The sequence below is a fragment of the Antedon mediterranea genome, chromosome 2, assembly GCF_964355755.1.
Source record: "Antedon mediterranea chromosome 2, ecAntMedi1.1, whole genome shotgun sequence".
Taxonomy (NCBI): domain Eukaryota; kingdom Metazoa; phylum Echinodermata; class Crinoidea; order Comatulida; family Antedonidae; genus Antedon; species Antedon mediterranea.
In genome coordinates, this window is record NC_092671.1 from 11,953,361 (window position 1) to 11,975,846 (window position 22,486).

Consider the following 22,486-nt stretch of genomic DNA (forward strand, 5'->3'; position numbering starts at 1 on the left):
CACGCCCTTCTTCTTTAAAATCATTTGCATAATTATTTTTGCTCCCTGGATTTGTTTGTTGCAGGTTTTACATAAACACCTGCGTCACAAAATCGATTTAACTGGTTGAAATTATCGTACCGTACATACGAAAAACTCATCACCAAATTTGCGTCATTGCATGTCAATTTACTCAGTTGCGCCAACAAAAATAATGCCATTCAAATACGTCACTGGTACAGTTCCAATATTTATTAAAACCAAAATCGCAGAACAAAAAAGAGCATTATCTTAAAAAATACAATCCAGCAATGACAGTTGGGCAAGACAAAATCTTACAAAGGCAACATCTAATATTATACTTTATGTAATAAAAAACAATTAGTTATACGCCAACATATTAGTAGTCCAAATTTTCTTCTAATCACAATATCTTTCTTGGTTAAACAAAACAAAAATTTATACAATACAGCGATTTTCATTACCAGATTCTAAAAGGTGGGAATATTGAAACATTTATTGATTTAAGCAGAATTTTATAAACATTATTTCCAACAAGCCTCATAACGTTTTAAGAAATTAATACCTTTGTCCCCTCTGTCCTCCACCAAAACTAACATCACCTTGATGTGGGCGACTTCGATCAATACCAAAATTACTACCGCCTGTAGCTAATGGAATGGGATTCATCATATTACCACCATACATGCCACCAGCTATGTTTCCAGGTTGTTGCATGTTAGGTCCACCACCACCCATGTACCCCCCACTTGGCCGGGTCTGCAACGATTGATTAATTGGTGTAGACATCTGTGACATGTTTCCTTGATTCATTGGTCCACCAACCAAACCAGCTCCTGTATTTGGCCATCGTTCAACTGCTCTATTCATCAAGTTGTTATCAAGGTTATTCTGCGGCCAATTACTGTCAGGCTGTCGTGGACCCTGACCTAACAAGCCACCGATGGCATGAACTGAATTATTATCTTCACGTCCACTTCTATCGCGATTATTTGCACGATCGTATTCCATTCTTGCAGAGTATTGTTGATTACGATCTCTGTTGAAATCACGCCTATCATTTTCCCGTAGCTCTACATGTCTCTCATTTCCAGTTACTCTTCTATCTGACCTTTGACCACCAGATTCTCGGACTTGACCACTGGCACGCTCTGCTTTCCAATCAGGCCGAACATTAGTTGAAGTATCTCTGGCAGTATCGGTCCTATTGCTTGGACGTCCACTTGTTTCTTCACGACTTGCTGCACCACGACGATGTTCATTGGCATGGTGTGTCTGATTACTACGATCTCTCTCTTGTGCATTTCTCTGTGGCTCTCGCCTCTCCCTATTTTCATGTGTTCTGGCACGAGTTTCAGTACTACTGGTATTAGACTTAACAGCTGGATATCTAGAATCCCTGCCAGTGGTAGCAGCAGTTTGTCTTCTTTGAGTATCACGCTCTCTACCTCCGGCAACTACTCGTCGTTCATCTCTTGGCGATCTTCTAGGGGCTGTAGTATTTGTTTCTCTTCGTGGATGTGCATTTTCACGCCTTCGAGACTGGTCAGTAGCACGGAAATCCTCACGTCTATTAGCAGCATTCGCCTCTCTGCGAACTGGATCAGTTCGTCTGTTGATCTCTTCACGTCTGTTTCTGTTATCTCTGTTCAAATTGTCATCACGTCTAGAATCATCACGCCTTGTTTGGTCATCTCTAAAGCGACCAACTCCTTGACCAGTAAACTTTGTAACCTGAAGATCTTCTCGCCTCATCTGCTCATTACCTCGTCTGTCATACCTCTCTACACGTCTTTCCATGTGAGAATTGTCACCAACTCTGGAAGAATTCCACATATTTCCATCATTCATATCCGGTCTGTTGAAATCGTCTAAGCCACCAGGTCGACTTCTTTTGTTATCGTGCCAGTACGGATCAGCATCTCTAACTGGAGGAGCTCGACTGTCGAGAGTTCTTTTCAAATTGGCTCTTCTTTCCTGCTCTTGTCTAACTTGAATTTCTAACCTACGCTGTTCTTCACGTTCACGCTCTAACCTCTGTTCTTCTCTAATGCGCTCTTGTTGTAACCTAAGTCGTTCGCGTTCCAGTCTATCTCTTTCCAACTTTTCTCTTTCCAATCGTTGCCTTTCAAGTTCTAATTGCTGCCTCTCGCGTTGAATCTTCATCTCTTCTTCTCTATGCTGTCTCCTTAGAATTTCTCGTTCTCTTCTTAAAGCATTTTCTCTGTCACGCATTCTACGGCGTTCTTTTTCCCTCATCTCTCGTTCTCGCTGGCGCTGACGTTCCCTCTCTCGCTGTTCTTTAATTTTATCTAATGACAGCACATCCTTCTTCTCCTTTGAATCTTTCCTATCTTTTTCGCCTTTATCTGCACTGACTGATGACTTTCCACCTGTTCTGTCTTTACTGGCATCCCTTTTATTCCCTGGACTTTTAGAAGAGCTTCCTTCCTTCTTTTCACTTTTCCCATCGGATTTACCTAAAAAAGGGAAATTGAATATTTTCAAAATAACTAAACTGATTAAAGAAGCAAAGTTTGGTTTTTAATTAAAATAACCAAATGTCTCTTTCTATTAAACTATAACATTGCAATACAATCGTGCATAATGTACGGAGAAAATATCAAAATTTACATTTTAAAACATCAATTTATGAATGTTAAATTGACATCAAGGTTACACAATCTACATCGATTTAGGTTTCAGTTATTAAAGGTTACTTATTGTAACATGATCCCAGCAACAAATATTAATGTCTAACAATTCTACACTTGTAAATCTAAACCAAGCAGAAACCAAACTACTACATTATGAACTTATTTAAACTAAAGTGTAATACTAAGGATTTCAAAGAACAATATTGAGTACAAGCAGCTAAAACACCTTAAATGTTTGTAATGTTTAATCGTATAATTTTGTTTATATTGATTGCAACAATGAATTTTACAACAGTATGCATACCTGTGGCCTTTGATGGGCTAGACATACTTTTACTGGCTTCTTTCTTATCATCAGACTTCTTATCATCTGTCTTTTTATCATCAGTCTTTTCGCTGGTCTTCTCCTCTTTTTTAGCAGTGTCTGGTTTTTCTTTGCTAGTGACTGGTTTGTCTTTTGACGACTTGTCTCTACTATTTGTGCTACTACTCGTAGATTTTTCTGCTGCTTTGGTAGATTTTTCAGCAGGTTTCTTTTCAGTAGTTTTGGCTTTCTCGGATGTTTTGGGTTTTTCAGTCGATTTTGAATCTCTTTTTGTGTCAGACGTGCGACTACTGGATTCCCGACTGTCTCGTCTTGGTGTGGAAGGTGTTGTTTTCCTGGACGATGAGGATGACGAATTAGGAATAGGAGCAGGATCGTTCCGGGCCTGAGAATGATAAGAAGTATTATTATTTCATTAAAGTTTTTAATATTACTTACTTTTAACTTACTAAAATTACAAAAGTAATGTACAGCTTGAAATCTCATAAATGTTAATCTAAATATTAATTAATTTTATTTAAATAGTAGAGCACATTCCTTGAAAATAGAAAAGCGATTTAAAATTTGGGTAGTAATAAAACAGATTTGATATACATTTAGCTTTTTCCCACACATGAATGGGAATTATATCTACAATTAGTTATGCTCAACATACCCATTCTACATGTATGAGTTTGCCATGAAGCTCTGTCCTATGAAGGTGATTAATTGCCTTAGCCGCCTCTGACCCTGTGGACATTGTAACAAACCCATAGCAAGCTGCCCCTGGGCTACGTGCATTTGTCACTACCTTGGCTCCAATTACCTTTTAATAACAAGTGAACATTCATTTAATGCTATTGGCCATAAATATTTGTGTAAATCAGTCTCTAATGCATTAAGACATTAGTGTATTGATTTAAATATCAATAACTTCATGTTAAAGGTCAAAATAATAGCAATATAACGATTGCATCAGAAATTAACTTAAGAAACAATACAACTTTTACATGTGGTTGCAAAACAACAATGCACACACGCAGGAGAAAACTAAGATATTGCTTCATTAAATTTTGTATAAAAAACTAATAAGATTTGTAAAACTGTAATCTACAACACCATATCCAATGAATAATTATAGATAATAAAACAAGGGTAAATCTGATTGATTATTAGATCATAAGAACCTGATAAACTTGACTCATCATTTTCTATATACACTTTATTTACTAGGTATGTTCAGTGCCTAACCGTAAGCTTGAAAATATTATGTTTGAATTGAACAATTAGTAAATTATATTTTATAACAAAGGAGGACAGTAATATAACAAAACAGTATAGAATAATAATATATAGGATGTAATATGCACAACATTATTTCCCATATATTAACTAAGTGATTTTCCATAAAGTTATTAAGAAAATTATGTATCAATATACCTTTCCGTATTTGCTGAATGACGATTTTAAATCAGCTGCTCTTGTAAGTTTAGATAAATTGCTTACCCACAGATTGCGTCCTACATTAGGTTAAACAAAATAAATTACAAGAAATGTATACCTATAAGAGAACTCAAATATCTTTTGCAAGAATATCACAATCCTAAATTATGTTTCCATTTTGTATAGCGAGGCAGCATTATTATAGTCACAATATGAACACATATATTAGTATTGCATATATTACTACTGTATTTTTCAATTTTGTACAGCCTGTGCAATAATGTATGATATTCTAGACGCAGATTGGTTTATTTGGGGTTCTACTGTATGAGATTTTCCAATTAAAGTTACCAAGTCGGTGAAAAAAAATAACAAATTACCCTTTTCATCACGAGATGGAGTCTTGTTTGTAGTAGAGCTGCAAATATACATTAAACAATATATTACAAAAATGCACTCAATGAAAACAACAACATATAGTCTCTTATATATTATCTAAACTGACAAATCTATTAAATGTACATGTAGGAATGTTACTTAAGGCTAAATACCGATACTTCAATGAAATAAAGAATATACTGTCAGAGATACCAAAAATATATATATATAAATAAACTAATTCACTAAAAAAAAACAACCCCTCATAATTATGAAGTAAATTTTATGCAATATCAGCATGCAGAATTTGTAATAGTAAAATTAAAGAATACTGTAGATTTCTCTTTACATTTTCCCTTCGTATCTAGTTTTATTTGATGCAACGCAATTCAGCTTCAGTCATAATTAGGATTCCATCCTTCATTTTTGTTTGTGGAACTAGCAATCTTATTAATATTTGTGTATTGTTGTGTTCAACATGCTTTAAATGTATATAATATGCACAATGTTGGTCAAAGAATTATCATGCAACATTTTGGTAAACTTTAGCCCTTGCAAAGATAAGTATACATGTGTATACAAGAACATGCAACTTGATATTCAATTTTTAACAATTCTCCAAATCACAGACGATATAAATTAACCTCTTTCGATTAGAAATGTAGACCATTGCTCTACAGAAACCATTCCTGTGGACATACTGTAGGCGGCATCAAATTTCTTATGGCAAAGATTGGTACAGCATCACCTCAGATCAGATTGCCCACGGGAACATGACACGATACCTTCATGCCCCAAGCAACTTCCTAGTGTCTTCATCAGTACCAACTCACATCAGTACACCAAGAGATGCGTGATCAACTTAAGCACACTTCAGACCATCATAATAGATAAATTAGGATACTGCTTTCATAATACAACAAGTGGACTGATTTATCTTGGTACTAACTATGCAAAAGTGGATCTATGAAATCACTGTCGCTGCACTACAATTACTCTGGGCAAACTAGTCACTATTAAAAATGTACTTAAATATTATTTCCTTAATTAACTAATACAGTACTGTACTATTTCTTTAAAGACAGTTCACAAGAAGCCTGCCATTCAGTGCCTAATACAATTGACATCACAAACCTTTTACTGCGTGAACCACCAGTAGTTGTACCTGATGCAGGTTTTCTGTCACCTGCAGCATCCTTGCTAGTCGACTTCTCATCTTTTTTCTCATCTTTACCGGCGTCTTTCGAACTACCTTTAGACTCAGCAGTTTTTGTACTGGTCGCATCAGCATTTGCTTTATCAATCCCCTCATCTTTAGTAGGTGTACCGCTACGCTCATCTCTAGATTCTGTATGATCTCCACTGGCAACTTCTTCTGGTCCCTTCTTAGGGGTTGAGGTTAGATCAGCATCAAGCTCCAGTAGAGCAGGTTCATCAACATGCACAACCAAACTCTCATTATCTTCAGCTTTCAGAGTGGTAGAGGCATCGTTTTCAATGGCATTCTGGTTGGTTTGGGAGTCAGTTGTAACTGTAGATTCTGGGATTTGGGACAAGGATGTACTATCAACATCCTCAGCAGAATTTGTATTCTTGTCTTGGTCACTACTTGCTGTAACATTGAATGCAAACACGTAAGTAGAAAACAGTTAGATTTTTTACATGAAAAAAGAAACAGAATTAACTTTTTTATATACTTACCAAAGGAATGATTTTGAGAATTAACTATTTGAATGTAACAAAATGTGTAAGCTTTCTTGTCTATTTGGTAATTTATAAATAAATAATATTGTGCAGTATTAATGTTGACCAGAATTCAGACATCTATAGCAGTACTCACTGCAAGGTAGTAGATCAGTAGTTTAAGCCAGTCAAATGTGAGCTCTCTTCTCTCAGCTCAAATTCTTTCTTTCTTTTATCCAGTGAAAGACAGCATCATTACATTCTTATCGTAAGGTTTGACACAGAGGACAGTGTTGCATTATTCACTTGAAGACCATTAAACATTTCGTCAATTAAAAATGGATGTGTAGTAAAACAACACTTAGTTGTTAGCGGTTCTGACGTTTATACAGAATAATAATGAAATACAATGCAATTGTATTTTTTGTTGTCTTCACTGTGTAACCCCACTGTATGTCTGGTATATCGATGTCAGCTACATACTCAACACCACTGTATGGCAGGTATATCAATGTCAGCTACATACTCAACACCACTGTATGCCTGGTATATCGATGTCAGTTACATACTCAACACTACTGTACACCTGGTAGATCGATGTCAGCTATGTACTAAACACCACTGTACGCTTGGTAAATTGATACATACTCAACACTAGTCTATGCCTGCTATATCAGCTACATGTTCAACACATCTATGCCTGGCAATCAATAACAGCTACGTATTCAACACGTATGTCTGGTATCAGCTTGTATTCAACACCACTGTATGTCTAGTAATCGATATCAGCTATGTATTCAAATATTGGCAACGGCTGTGTCTATGAAGGGGTCTGTTAGATAACTTCCCAAAATAACCCATCATGTGTTTATATGAAAGTAACTCATCATTGTTTTCAATCCAAGTAGCCAAAACACTGTCAACATAACCACTTCATATTGGTGTTGCCCTCACTATATAAACAAGTTGAGTAGTATTATAGTTTTGCAGTGCAAGAGCCAATCAATGTTTTTGGCAGTTTTGAATGAGTTAGATAACCTTTACATTCTGTTGAACTTTTCATTCTAGACATCACTCGCAGAACATCAAATTTGATCAATTCAGCTTAACCATTGCCGACATCTTAGTTCAGAATAGAATGTTATTACCACTAAACGGAAATTCCATGCATTATTTAGGGATTAATTTTTGTTTAATTAACAACACAGGATGTAATGTATCAACATGCTCTGTAAGCCAGGTCTTGTACAAGGCTTAGTTAGCAGAATTTTTTTTTTTAATTCAAATTTGAAATCCAAATATTAATATAAATGCATGTAACATGCATATATCAATTTTAAAATGCATGGAATTTCACAATAGAGAAGAAAGCTTAAACATTTTTTTTTGGTAAAGTGATAGGCCATCAATGATCTTTTGTTTTGGTTGTAAATATTTTTTTGTTTTTTAAATAATGATTGTTAGTATCTCTCGTTGACTCGTAACTATACCTTTATTATTAACTTCAGTAGCATCATCTTCAACTTCCTAAAATGAAAACAAAAACATTACATTCATTTAATTCTGTGTATAAATTCAAAAATTAATTTCTTAAACCAAGCAAGTTTCAAAGAAGTTATTACAGCATTTGTTCTGGAAAAGTTTTTATTGTATGTCCAATTGCAAGCGATTAAGTTCGCTGTTGGAGTCCCTCTGGTCAAGCGTGTGTGTGTGAAAACACTTTTCATTTGCACTGTTCATATCCGAGTAAAATTCAGAATAAGTTGAATTGATATTCTGTTTATACTTACGTCTTCAGTTAGAAGCTGGTCATACTCTGCGTTCACATTCAGGGCATCCTCATTGTCTTCATCAATGCTTTCAAGTACTTCAACCAAATCACTCTATTAAATAATATCATGAGAAATCATGGTAATGAATTTGTAATCACCATTAGACATCGTTGTCAAATGTCTGTTTGTTCTACAAAGTAGCTTAGAGAAGCATGTGTGTTAAAAATCAAACCTCAATAACATCATCAATCGTCTCCATTTTTTCTTCATCTAACAGCTCTAGCTGATTTTCTACACCATCGTCATCTGCACTAGCTTCCTCCAAAATCTGCATTCCATGCTCTTCTAGTTGCTTCTCCGAATCTTCAGTCTCCATCCCTTCTTCTAATTCATCAGTCATCTGTAATATATTGATGCATGTTAGTTCAAGTTTATTTGTATACTGTGTATTCTTACTACAGTAGCTGATTAATAATGAAACTTAAATTCAATACAAAATATAAATACACTATTAGGAAATTCTATTATATTTTGTTGTATGTTTACCTCTAAAGAGTTGTCTGCATTTTCTTCTCCGTCTTGCTCTTTTTTCTCTGAAATAAAACATCAATAACATAATCATATTAATTAAAAAAACCAAATCATATTTCCATATATAAATTAATACAATGTCAATAGGCCTATAATATTTTGTCAGGATGGAAATTAAATTTGGTTTTTACTGACTTGTTGCTGGTTTCTTGGCTGGTGTACTACTTGAGACTTCAATCAATATTTTATCGGGATCACCACCTTCTTCTTCTACAGCCTGTGTAAGTGTGAATATCAAATGCATGTTTAAAATATTAAAACCTTAGAAATGTATATTATTTATATTAATTTTAATTTTATTTACAGACTGTTTTACTTACATCATTTCTGTTCCAGCTAGGCCCTAGCTAGTAGGCCTAATATTATTAATAATAAATAACATAGCCTATCGGGAGTGTGCCTATTTATTGATTGATTGTTGTTAAAAAAGTTTTAATAATGATGTCACTGTCAGCGTTAAAATTATTCATATTGACCATTTTATTTATTATCATTTAATAATACTAATAGGTAGCCTTAGCTAGGGGCCTACCTATTAATTAAATTAGCAAGTACAGGTAGCCTAGCTAGGGCCTACTCGGCTCCAGCTAGGCCTAGGCAAGCCTATATAGTATATATGGCTTAGGCTAGCTTAAAGGGCTAAAGGGTAGGCCTACCTAGGCTATACCAACCGAGCTTAGCTCTACACAGCTAGCCCCTGGACCACCTATGCTAGGCCCTAGGCCGCGTCATATAAAGCATAAAACAACCAAACAACAGAATTATTAACCTTTTGTAATCTCTCAACCAAAACTGCTTTGACGCCAGTTTTTTCTAGTCCCCTTCTTTCAAGCTCTGATTTCAAATCTACCACTCTAAGTTCAGAAATTTTCTTTCCACCTGGAGTGTTCTCAACAGACATTTTTCCAGTGAAAAACGACGACGGATCGAAAAGGAGCGAAATACCACGCGCGATCCCGAAAAAGCGAAGAGGAAAAATGTCGTGTCACGTGATCGATCGTAAACAGTATCCCGGATGATCACATTTTAAAACAAACGAGCATCGATTAAGTTCGTCAACTCAATTTTAAGTAGGGCCTACTAAATTACATTAATTTAAATGAATTAAAATACAGTAATTTTTTTTAAACTAAATAATTTAAAAATAAGGAAGGAGAAGAAATAATATGTAAATAAAAAATAGGAGAATAGGATTAATTTGGACATTGTCTCAACGCCTCTAATATTAATTGGGAAGTTATGAAACTATAGAGGGCAATATAATACTACATCAATCCATAGAGGGCGATATGAAAAACCTTAACAAATTAGCATTTAATGCGTGCCGAAGGTGAAAAATCAGTTGGCAACTCATGATTTCACTTATTAAACAAATTGATTATAAATATGTTCTCTTTTCAATATAGGCCTATAGATTTATAGTAGAAATTAGTAGGCCTATATACAGTATATCGGGACAATGTCTTGGTTTATCAAAATATCGGGACCCGCTTATCGGGAGAATTGAGGTCTGCGCAATTCACCAAACTTGCAGACTGAGAACTAGAAGATATTCTCCTTAATTTCAGAATCTATGAAAGAGAGGATATTGTTTATTGATAGCGATAAACAATTTTCAAAACTAGTAATCATATACCATATTTCAACGTAAAATAGGCTAGGCCTACAATATTGAAAAGTATCAAATCAAGTTTCATCGAATTCTTCTGACTATTTTATACGATTTCAACCGTATACGGATAAACGCCCCTGGACGTTTATTGTTCGGGAAGCATACATTTTTTGCGTGTTGCAATATGGTAACATATACAGGTATAATCAAATAAATTCTCCTTTAATATGAAAAAATATAACACAACAATTAATATCAAGATAAAATAATACAGTATAACAAATATGCTTGATCAATTGTATCATGGGAACAATGTATTTTCTTTGCATGTTCTGTAATGCAATATTGTGTGTATGCATAATTATCATGTTTATTTGAGGAAAAAATAAAGGCCACAGGCCGTACATTTTGTATTCCAAACGATGTTTTATTGTGGAGTTTACTCAAAGCGAGGCATTTATTCGAATAATTAAAATGTTTACAACTTATTTTTAGTTCATGGTTGAAAAAATGGTTATATCGATCCTAAACCTCAATTGAATATGTTCAAATGAGTTCATCAAACGCTTTTCCTTCAAAATTAGATGACGAATCTAGGACGACAAAAGTATGACAAATTACGATATTTACTGTTTAAATTTACCTTTATTTATCAAAAACATTAAAGAAAGTAGAAGTATTCCAAAAATAAATCAAGTTACAGTAAACCTGGATATGCCTGCTAATAATAATAATAATTAATCAAAATTTGAATTAACTGTAAAACAATCATAACACCGCAAAGTATCGCTAAAATGACCATATAGATAATTAAATGCATCATCAAAGACACACGTTAGTTTATTCATGACCAGGCAATAATTGCTGACACAAGTTTGTAAAAATTGTGAAATCACGTTTCACCAACGATATGTCGTTTAAACTATTTATTCTAGAACAGTTTGTTGAAATAATATAATTGGTTTGTTTTAATTGACTTTCAAACAAGCGCCTTCAAAGTCGAACGATACGTAAATGAAAACAACATACTGACTAAGGTAATATATACAAGACAGTTCTAAGAAATGATTACGGTAATATAGCCTATATATAATAAAAAAATATATTACAGTAAAGAATTAGCATCTACAACCTATAGTAATTGATTCCTCCTCAAATGTTGTTAAAACCGCAGAGGTACATGTACATCTACAATAGTATTACAATATATAATACCGGTACAGTACTAAAATTTATTTTTAAATTAAGTATAGTTCATTACTAAACTTAGATAATAGGCTTAAATAGTACAATAAATCATATTATATAACACCTATATAAATTCCTGTCATTTGATTGGACGAATGTGGATCACATGGCGTGCAATAGTACGCACTATTCAACGATCGTTAAATAGTACTTTTTGAAACATTTTTGTGTACGAAAAAAAAACGTCTAGATGTTATATAAAACAAATAATGAATGTTTTGTATTCGTGTAATGGTACAAATAATGGCACTTGGTGAATGATGAAAGGTTATATCAACTCGGCTTTGCCTCGTTGATATAACCTTTCATCATTCACCTCGTGCCATTATTTGTACCATTGCACTCATAAACATTCATTATTTGTATAATATACAATTCAATGCTATAGTGAAATAATGGCACAGCAATGTTATTTAAAAACACCATTTTAAACTACTGTGTCGTTACAGTGATATTGTTGTATAATAAACGTACTATACATGAAAATATACTGAAATATATATTAGTATCACACGAGTATAACATGGGTTCTTAAGCTCAAGGCATATAATAGAAAAATATTTGTATAAGTACATTTTGTAAAATAATCTCTTTAATACGATACAGAAAATGTGTTTTAAGCGTACATAGGGCCTACAGTCAATTCAAGAGGTAAAACAGTACAAACAGAAAATCCACTTACCCTAAACTGTAATATTATCACTAAAAGTCGAAATTACATTACCATTTTATCCACATTTTAAATTTAATTAAAAAATAGTTTGTACAAAATGTGCAGCACTATCGTAAAAGGTGATGGTCTTAAATGAGATACTATATTTGAGATGTAAACAACATCAACATGTTAACATGTAATTGAAATGGAGAATATTTACATTGGAATTGTCTTGAATGTTTTGTTCACAAGAGAAAAAGAAAAGTTAATAAATTCGGGTTGGATGTATTCTACAAAAGTTTTCTTCCATATTTACAATTCTTCCTATGTGACTGATGTGCATCAAACAAACCAGTAATTTAAATAAAACAGAAGATTTATGTATCAGATGAAGATAATAGTCATAAATGTGGTTTTAAGCATTTTGGGTCTACACTGATAATAACACAAAAATATAACCAATTTATTTTAGTTTAGGCTATTGGATTCTTTTGGATTTTAGCTGCTGCCTGGTGGCCAGCATAAATAATATGTGAACAATGTTTTAAAGACTTGTTTTAATTGTTCAGAAATGGTCCACCATCACAGAAACAGTTTTGGTACCAACAACCGTTTTCTGTGCTCTTTGCTCATCCTCATCAATCTTCAAGTTTTTCCATTTAGCTGGTTGACCTAAAAGAAAATGTAAATTGAATAATCCATTTAAATGATGACGAGGCTGTCAGAATAGTAATACTATTGGTATTGGTGGATGTGTAAGAACTTAAGAAAAAGTCTGAATCTACCAAAGTTTGTTGAGATAATAAAAGTTCATACCTGCTGGAGTATCACTTGACTTTAGGTTAAATGACCAACCATCCGGTGTCATTGATGTCTGATGAGGTAATCTCAGTTCCACTGGTACGTTAAACTTTAAGTTATGAGGTCCGCACATGACCAATGGACTCAACAGTGTTTCACCTGAATAAAATAAATGTAAAGGTAATATTTATGATTTAGACTGATATTGTCGATGTCCTTAGTCCATATATCAAAAACTAATATGGTAGTGATATGCCCAAATATGGTACTGATTGTGTCCATATTTTCAATAGTGTAGACAGAGCTTAACTCAATGGTAATAGAACCTACAAAAAATAGCTTAAGTACAGTAAAACAATCGCTCACCTTTATAGCTATCCAGTGGGGGTAGCATACTCTGATCTCGGCAAACTTTAAAATAAATCTCCTGTTTTACACCATAAGGTAGAGCTCCTTCTGGAATCACAATACTAACACCGGTCTCTTCCGATGTCAATGTACCTCCCCTGTGATCAAAAAATCCTCTAGCGGTAGCTAATACCGTCTGTCCATCCATCTGGTCTGCATGTGTGTCTCTATACAATGAGGAAGATTCTTGGATTGGAATAAATTATACAGAAAGATATCTATGGTTTATGCAAGTCACTAAAATACTGCATTATTGTAGTTATCGCTAGGTTGGTGGTTAACTTTACTTGCCAACCAATCTCAGGATGTTTAGTTCAATTCTGGCTTTAAAAAGTATTGTAACTGCATTATTTTGGTTTTGATTCCACAGGTATCTTATATATACCTGTAATAACATTGTTTGCTGCAGTAAATTAGCTTCTTCGGCAGGGAAATTATCATTATCATCATTATCAATCTACCACTTATGCTTGGTTCCCAATAGGAAAAGACGTAACCAGTTTGACCAATGACAAGCGGTTGATTATTTGAACTACCTATTGTGTGTCATTTGTCAAATCACTTAAGTCCTTGCGCTGCATTCTAGTGGGAACCAAGCTTTAATGTTACACTGATACATTAATTCACAGATCTAGTGAATTATGTGGTCAACTAACCAGCAGTACTCTATTTAATCAAATTAACTTTACACTTATGTTATATGTAGGAATGTTTTATATTGTATTATATGTAATTCATTATTTACACATGCAAAATTGTTATATTAATTAGGAAACATTAATTGTCTTAGTTTACCATCTTTACACACATAACAACCTTTTATACATTATAACAATTCATTTGAATGATTATAGAGTAAAATAAGGTTGTTCCAAGATTAATTAAACTAACATGAACAAATAAAGGTTTAAAAAAAATATTCCAAGGGAGATAAATAAATATGTAATGTATGAAATCAATTGAGTTACAAAATCTGAGGTAGGGTGGGGAATAGGAAAAGGAGACAGATATTGTGCAATAATATCAATTAAATAATATAAAAGAGTAAATTAAATGGGAAAGAAAAGATACTAAATAAAGTACAATAAAAACAATTTTATATGTAATAAAAAAAAACACACAGTAGTTTTTGTCTTTTACAATAAAATAAAATTTGAATGAATTTGCAATTATAAAGTAGGCTAGTATTTGTACAAATCATGAGTTATTATTGCTGCTAATTTTCTCATCTTTACAAATTTACATTTCTAGACAAGACACATTTTACTTATTCTTACATAACAGCCCAAGCAAAGAACACAATAATTATACAATGCATACATTTTTTTAAAGTAGCGTTTATATTGTATCACTCACTGATGATTGTATAGTCTTTTTGAGCTACAAACATGGACAGGGCCATACGGTCTATATAATCAGTAGGGTGTAACAAACATCAATGTTTGTCACACTATACTGCTTGATGTATGAAGCAATATTGTATAATTGAAGAGATTCTAGTGTAAAGATAGACAATAGGCTGAACAATGTCATCTGGTTGATGATGTGACAAGAACAATAGCACTTCTTCTTTGGTAACCAACAAGCTTCTCAGGAAGTTGATTTTAAAAACATCCATTAATAAATAAGTTTATCTCTTTTACTTTTGGGTTTTCAAAAAGGAAATTTTATGTGAGAATAATGATAGTTTGTTAAAATGTATGTATGCAAACTCTGGAGAGGCAAAGAAAAAAAAGACAAGCCTCAAATTCTATTATAAATTTTATTGACAATTCCAAAAATCACAACCCTTTTACTACTACATCTACTGTACAATCATTCATTTATGAAATTTGTACCCTACTTACAGTTTATAAATCAATAAGAATGCTTAATTTTTTCGTATTACGCATCTAAATTTACGATTTCTTAATTAGTAAAACTGCGTATTTGTATACAAGATTAAAATCAATAATCAATAATAAAATCAAATCTTTACTATTCTCTCCAGAGTGTGCATTTTAGAAATATCATACCTATAAAAAGCATTCATTTGGAATGATATTTCTAATTGTAAATATGTAAAGTGTACTCAAAATGATAAATTGTCTTTTGCTTTTCATATTATGCCAATAGCTTTATGCACAGCGACTACAGATAACATTTATATTTAACATTAGTAGCAGAGATAGGCACAATTGTGAAAGATGAAACATTACTTACGTGAAAAGCCTGATATGTAAGCAATATAGAAAGATAATAAGAGATAATAGTTTTGGTTGTCATTACGAAAAAACACAATGTTGTGTATTTGAGTTTTCTATGCAGCATAATATAATTTGTATCAATTTTGGAAAGATAAGAGGCACACTTTACAACTACTGCACTGACTCGGGTATATCCCACAATTAAAAATGAAATCAGTCAGTGGACTTTTAAAAGATGTAACAACAAATATGTCTACAATGCCAATGAAACATTTTGCATACAAAATGTGATAATCATGTATTTCATGATGGATAGGATTATACCCAGAGTCAATACTAAATCTGAAGGGAAATAGAGAATAAGCTAATTCAATTTTTTTTTATCAAAATCACTTAATTATTGTTAATTACTAAGAAAATAATTAATATATACAATAGGTCTTTACTAATACATCATCTTAACATGAAGAAATATGTTGGTCTCCATGGTCTTAATAAACAACAAAAACATTTACTTTATCATAATGCTTTAGTTTGTGTCAATTTGCTGAATGCTGAGATAATCAATATAAAAGTAATTAACTATTCCTATGCTTTTGCAATAAAATTACTTCAAATCTGAACACTACAATGGAAAAATATCTATTTTTCAATTTCATCACATAATCAATTTCAAATGAGTAAAACAGTTTACCCATGCATTTAATTTTCATCAAAAATATACATTACTCTAAGAAAAAATTCTGACTTTCATTTACCAGTTTTTTTTAAATATAAAATCACGTTATTTCATTTAGGAATTGGCACTTACTTACTTATTTCTTTTTTAATTTAAAGAATTTTTTCTCTACTGGTCAACTTAAAGCACCTAATCAAATACAAGAGGTCCGAGTTTTTTTATTGTTACTGTACAGTCACTCATTTTCAAAACATCCTAAATATCAACTCATAAATAAAACGGACTATACAGAAGAAAAAGTGTTATGTGTGCATATTTGATATCGAATAAAAAAAGTGACTAATTTTGTGACTATAAATTTACTATGCGCCAAATATTACTTATATAATTAGGAACTTTGAAATATTTCCAAATAGAAAAATATATTTATTAATAATATAGTAAAGTTAAGCTAGATAATCTCATTGTTATCAGTAAAAGAATATTTCATTAAAATAAGTTTAGTATATACACTAATTGTATCATTTAATATGGTGAGGTCAGTGCAGAGAACAATTTTGTCAAATTTGATTGCTCTACAAATGGTAATCTTATGAATCCATGTCCACTAGGAGATAATGATACTACTATATTATGGTGCATAGATAGTTTTATCATTAGAAAGTGCAGTGTAGAAAGAATATTCTATGATGCTCAAAAATGATTAACTGAATGAATATTGCTATTCAACCAATGGAATCTATCACCAATGTCACATGATGATGATAATTATGAGAAACCACTTTGATGGAACTATTCACCAAATGAATGGATATGCGATATTATTAACTGCATAATGTTTAGGACCAAATAAATATATGTGCTGTAAAAAGAATATAGCAAGGTATAGATTCATAGTTAAAAATATGAATGAAAAGAAAAACAGAAATGGTGGAATAAAACTGGGATAAATTTAACAAAAATGGAAATGGGAACTAAAAAAAATGATAGGAATCCCACCCAAGATAAAAACATTACACACACACAAGGATAAAGCAGGGGAAATATGATGTGCCAATTACCCATTTTCAGCCTTATCCAAGTTGTCCTGGGAACCTTTTCCTTGAGGAGCTCTAGTTGTAAGAAGAAAGAGAATATATATTGAGTATTTATTGGTCATTTTGTTATACAATGACCATTATTAAATCAATCTATCATATACAGTGGAAAAGAAAAATATTACGCAGAGATTGAGGCATTATGTTTAAAACATAGTTAGGTAAGTTGTAAAATTGGTTAATAAAAGTAGAATATCAATTTCGATGGTCAATGAATTTGGTCAATTTTTAAATATATCTAAGATACAATTTTTGTATGCTTTTAATACAAGACTATACAAAAATTGGTCCCTAAATAGAGGTTGCATGATGTAAAATTTCTACTGTATACCCATATATGGGCAATTGTGTTCATATAATGAGAATATAGATATTTAAAATGCTTAGAGAATAGAGAAAGTATTTTTTAATAGTAATACTATACTTTGCTTTGTAAGTACATTAGCAACATAGAAGGCAAAGAATCTTCCATTGTGTTATTATTATGTTTCACAACCAACCAACATTGTTTACAGCTTCAATACAGTTTAACCAAGAGGAAAATGAGAAATATTTACAAGTACTGTACCTGGTCAAATCATTTCCTAAATTAATATCATTTTTTTTTTCCTTAAAAATGTTACAGTCATTATTTCCAGTGTGTGTATATAGGTACAGGTAATAATTTTTAAAGTTAATATCAAGATGTTGTTAGTAGTAATATACATGTTGTTGTAAGTAATTTAACATAAAATATAGAAAACGTTTAAAAATATTTAGTGAAAATGTTGTTTTGCAATTTCTTACTTTACAGATTTGAACGTATGTTCCGTTCTTAAGTCATTTGAGCGAGTACCCCATGCAGCCGGCGTGTACAAGCTACTCTTTAAATAACTGCTACCGGGAGACTGATCTCTTCCACGTGTTTGTTCACGGTACTCCTTGTACGACTGTTTCTCGTAAGGTGCTTTTGTGTTCAAAACACGATTGAATCCTTCAAATCCTTCATTTTTAGGAGCACGGCCACGGTTAGACGAATCATGGCGAAATGGTCCTACAAGAAATAAACATTGTGATGTTATGATCATTTATTATGTTTATTATGTGTTTAAAACTTTTTAAATGTTAAACTTTCAATATCAAAGCCTAATTCAATCCTATAAATTAATTATGTTGAGTTCAATAAATTAATTTTCATGCAGCATTTGGTAAAAGGCAAAAACATATAAATAATTTTCAAATTCAAATATCTAAATAATTTAATCATATGGTCAGTTTGAAAATAATAGTATAACAACTATTTTTCTAACATTTAAAAACAAATAATTTTTTACTTATTTAGCATTAATAAATAAATTACAAAATTGAATTACTGCACATGCATTTTAGGAGTAAACAAAATATTGCAAACAAATTTTTAAATAAACACTACATAATTGGTAAACTGTTAACATAGTTTAAAAGCAAGAATGTAAAGATTAACAGCAAAGACAGAAAAAAAAAAAGTATTTCATGATTACTTACCATCTGTAGCAAAAAATAAAGAAACCCACAAAATCAAATTAACAATTTTAAAAAGAAATTTCAGAACAGTGAAGTATTAAGGGGTATTGGAATGCTATAAACATCTTAGGCTAATAGTTCATGAATTCAACCCAAACAGCCAAAGAAAAAACATGAAAGCCTGTTCTGATGATATCTGACAATTTTGTAGGAAAATCTTTCCTAAATTTGTATACAATAAATTGGAATAAACAGGAAAAAATGGACTAACCTTCTTGAAGTCTATGATAAGAATTAATACGATGATCATTTTCCCGGTTGAATGTGATGCCAGGGTTCACCGGTTCCATTTTTGGGTCATAGTACGGACTTGCTGGGTCAGGTTTGCTGCTGCCATACTTGTTATTATTATCGCTGTTATACGATGAACCATTCACTCCATTGTATCTAGGTTCATCAGCATCAAATGTTGTCTCTGCTGGCGTTGCAGTCACATACGAATCAAGGTCTGTTTCTTTGGCAGGTTGCCAGTATGATGATCTTTCCTCGGTCGCATTTGTTGGTTGGATGTAGTCATCTTCAACACCAAAGGTTGTCTCCATGGCATGTTGGGGTTGACTGAAATTGGTGTGAACCGCTTGAGATTTTGATGGGTGCACAACAGCCTCTACCTTGACCAACTCTGGCATATCTCTTGAATCATTAACCTTAGTTGGTCGTGGCTTTACCTCTGGCTTTGAGTAGTCCATTAAGGTACTGCTGGTGAACTGTGTTGGGTCATACCTTGGTTTTGGTGCAGGTTTTGGTGGAAGGCTGTAACTTGTGGTAACCGGTGATTCTACAGGAGGTTCAGGAAGGTCAACATTTACTTCAAAAGTTCTTGCATTTGATGACGGAGATGAGTATGACTGATGCATATAATTTTGTGTAATTGGTGAAGGCTCCATGATGACTGGTTCATCAAAGGATGGTGCTAACTTTGTCATTTTGATTTCTGCATCTTTTCGTCTTTCCTCCTGTTGTCTCTCAATTTCTCTGATGAGTTCTCTTTCCCGCTCTCGTTCTTTTTCCAACTGTTCACGTTTCTTTTTATTTTGAAGGTCTCTTTCTTGGCGTTCTCGCTCTCGACGTTCGATTTCCTCTCTCTCCCATCGCTCTTGTTCTTCCTCACGTTCTCTTTCTTCCCTGTCGCGTTCCTCTTTTCTCCTTCTGGATTCTGGTCGTCTTCTGTTTGGTGACGGTTTGTTTTGGGGTACATATCCTGTACTGCCATCACTCATATCACCACCATACTCTTCATCAGTGTCTGGATTATATGACTTGGGTTTTTTGGATCTTTGTTCTCTTGGAGAATGATAATCCTGAAAAAAAAATATTGTTGATATAGAAACAGTATGTTTAAACTCTCAATTTAAATGTTAATCGAGAAATATTGTTTATCTAAAATGAAATACCACTAACATCTGATTTATAATATGAGAAATTGATACCATGACATCTCACAAGATCTGAAAGACGGTGGAAATTAATGGATCAGAATTACTGTACATACACGGTAACTTACGTCTGTAAACGAGTTAGGCAGAGTGTAATCATTCGACGGTCTGTAACTGTCTCGTGCAAACTTGGGTGAGGGTTTTTCTGCCTCATAGTCAGAATCGACGTACGTTGACTCTGCCCCGCTAAATGCAGATTCAGCATCGCTCTCGTAATCACTGGGTAATGTGAGCTCTCCAACAACTGGTAGTTCTGGTTCTTGATCCTCTTTAGGCGTCTAAAAAAAAAACCAATATACAAAATTAATTTTTGCCCATTAACCATCATAAGTTTGTAAATTACAAACAGAATAAAGCATTCATTTAAAGTATGTACTTTAAATGTATGTATAAAATATTGATATTGATTTCTTTATTGCTTCTTTTTCAAAATATGCTACCTATAAAAACATATTTTTGAATCGGTCATTATGATCATTATTAATAATGCCTTTTAATATTATATATAAAATATATATAAGAAATGTTTCAAAAATAAAATAATTACGGCATCAAAATATAAAGTAATAAATAAAATTGTACATACACTGACATCAGAAACCCAGATTGGTTTATTCTGTTCCTTCTGGATTGCATCCCGTGTAAGTGAAAACCATGGCACATCAGGACCAAGACGAACAGTTGCTAAAAGTTAAAACAAATTGGGTTTAGTACTGGACTTTAAGAATCCTCTATTTTAGCTAAGATTCTAAAGTAAAATTTACAGAACTTACCACTGAAAATATGCACAAACACCTTATTGAGGTTCTTCGCAGTTTGTGTCAATTTACGTGACCCACGGTTCTGTTCTGGTTCGAGATGTTTGCTACGTAACTGTTTGACTGTAGTGCGGTTATCAGGTCTTAGGAAAACTACAATCGGATAGAACTGGGCGAAATTGAGCCGTTCTACAGCATTTGGAGTGATGTCAAGAATACAGTGCTTGCCCTGGATAATGAAACCCAAAGTTATTAACATTTTTGATCAACATGTTCACTATATATCGGCTTTGGTAAAAGGCGGCAATCTTATAAAGTATTCTAAAATTCCCCACGTAACACCAACAGAACCCAGTGGACAATTTTCTCATTAACTAATTTCTTTCAATTATTTTGAATTTGAACATATTGTTTACTATACTGTGGTAGTAACCTTTTGTAATGGCATTAATACTAAAACCACACACAGGTAGGCTTTAATTTAGATCATCAACAATTACCTAAGAGAGTTCAATTGAGTTTAAGAAGGCAAGGATTAAACACACTATTGCCTGTGGCATACCTTGTATCATTATAAATCTTATTCATAGTAATTTGTGGCACTTGTGGTTTTTAATTCCTGTATACATTGTAGCTTACACTATTGTGAATTGTGGCCACTATTGTCAAGTTCCATTGTTTAACCAAAAACAGTAGACCAAATTGATTGTATCTTATTTTAAAGATAAATAAACTACTTACCTTGCCCATAATTTCTCTGATAGCATGCACTTTAATAGTTCCCTGAGCTTCGCTTTCCTCTCCTTGATTATCTACAGAATATTTAAAAGAAATAATATAATTCATTTCTATACAATATACAAATTTGTATACACAACAAGGATTCTAAAACATGCCAGTTTTAGAATCCTTTCTCTTGGGCCTATCATTATTTCACCAAATTTTAAAGCATAATAAAAATAATTCTGGTTAAAACTAATTTGCTAAAATGGAAACCAAAATTTTTAAGCTAGTCTAGGTATATTTTCACTGTAAATGTAAAACGTTTTCCCTTTAAAGCATACAATAGCATTTGCAAACTATTGCACACATAACTTTCTGGGACACGCCCTGTAAATGCTTACAGTAAAAAACACACATTCCAGAAAATTCTCTATGAACACATAAAAGCACACATTACATAACAGGCTCTGTGAACACTCAATTATTTAACTATACCTTTTTGTATTTATCAGT

At 32.8% G+C, this 22,486-nt stretch overlaps 2 protein-coding genes across 7 annotated transcripts in view; both read right to left on the reverse strand.

The window, feature by feature from the left end:
- Positions 1–209: 209 nt before the first annotated feature.
- On the reverse strand, positions 210–9,791 carry LOC140040429 (uncharacterized). Of its 2 annotated transcripts, XM_072086351.1 has the most exons (12): positions 9,598–9,791; positions 8,964–9,045; positions 8,784–8,830; positions 8,470–8,637; positions 8,256–8,348; positions 7,956–7,992; positions 5,917–6,394; positions 4,785–4,822; positions 4,402–4,481; positions 3,638–3,787; positions 2,962–3,367; positions 210–2,480 (listed from the first exon to the last, which is right to left on the reverse strand). In XM_072086351.1, exons 1-12 carry the CDS (start codon positions 9,727–9,729, stop codon positions 559–561), a joined length of 3,633 nt encoding a protein of 1,210 aa, XP_071942452.1. In that variant the 5' UTR covers positions 9,730–9,791; the 3' UTR covers positions 210–558. The 2 variants fall into 2 exon arrangements, with proteins under 2 accessions (XP_071942452.1, XP_071942453.1); XM_072086352.1 differs by lacking the exon at positions 3,638–3,787.
- Positions 9,792–10,943: 1,152 nt separating this feature from the next.
- LOC140040430 (tight junction protein 1-like) overlaps positions 10,944–22,486 on the reverse strand; it is a 41,263-nt gene continuing 29,720 nt past the window's right edge. For 4 of the 5 annotated variants that reach the window (XM_072086354.1, XM_072086355.1, XM_072086353.1 and 1 more), the window contains 10 exons: positions 21,992–22,062; positions 21,266–21,479; positions 21,079–21,176; positions 20,561–20,770; positions 19,268–20,357; positions 18,301–18,547; positions 17,479–17,529; positions 13,511–13,719; positions 13,160–13,303; positions 10,944–13,015 (listed from right to left, as the gene is read on the reverse strand). In XM_072086354.1, the coding sequence (XP_071942455.1) occupies positions 12,909–13,015; positions 13,160–13,303; positions 13,511–13,719; positions 17,479–17,529; positions 18,301–18,547; positions 19,268–20,357; positions 20,561–20,770; positions 21,079–21,176; positions 21,266–21,479; positions 21,992–22,062 (2,441 nt within the window). In that variant the 3' untranslated portion in view covers positions 10,944–12,908. The remainder of the gene's footprint in view (positions 13,016–13,159; positions 13,304–13,510; positions 13,720–17,478; positions 17,530–18,300; positions 18,548–19,267; positions 20,358–20,560; positions 20,771–21,078; positions 21,177–21,265; positions 21,480–21,991; positions 22,063–22,486) is intronic. The other variant, XM_072086356.1, reaches the window with a different exon arrangement.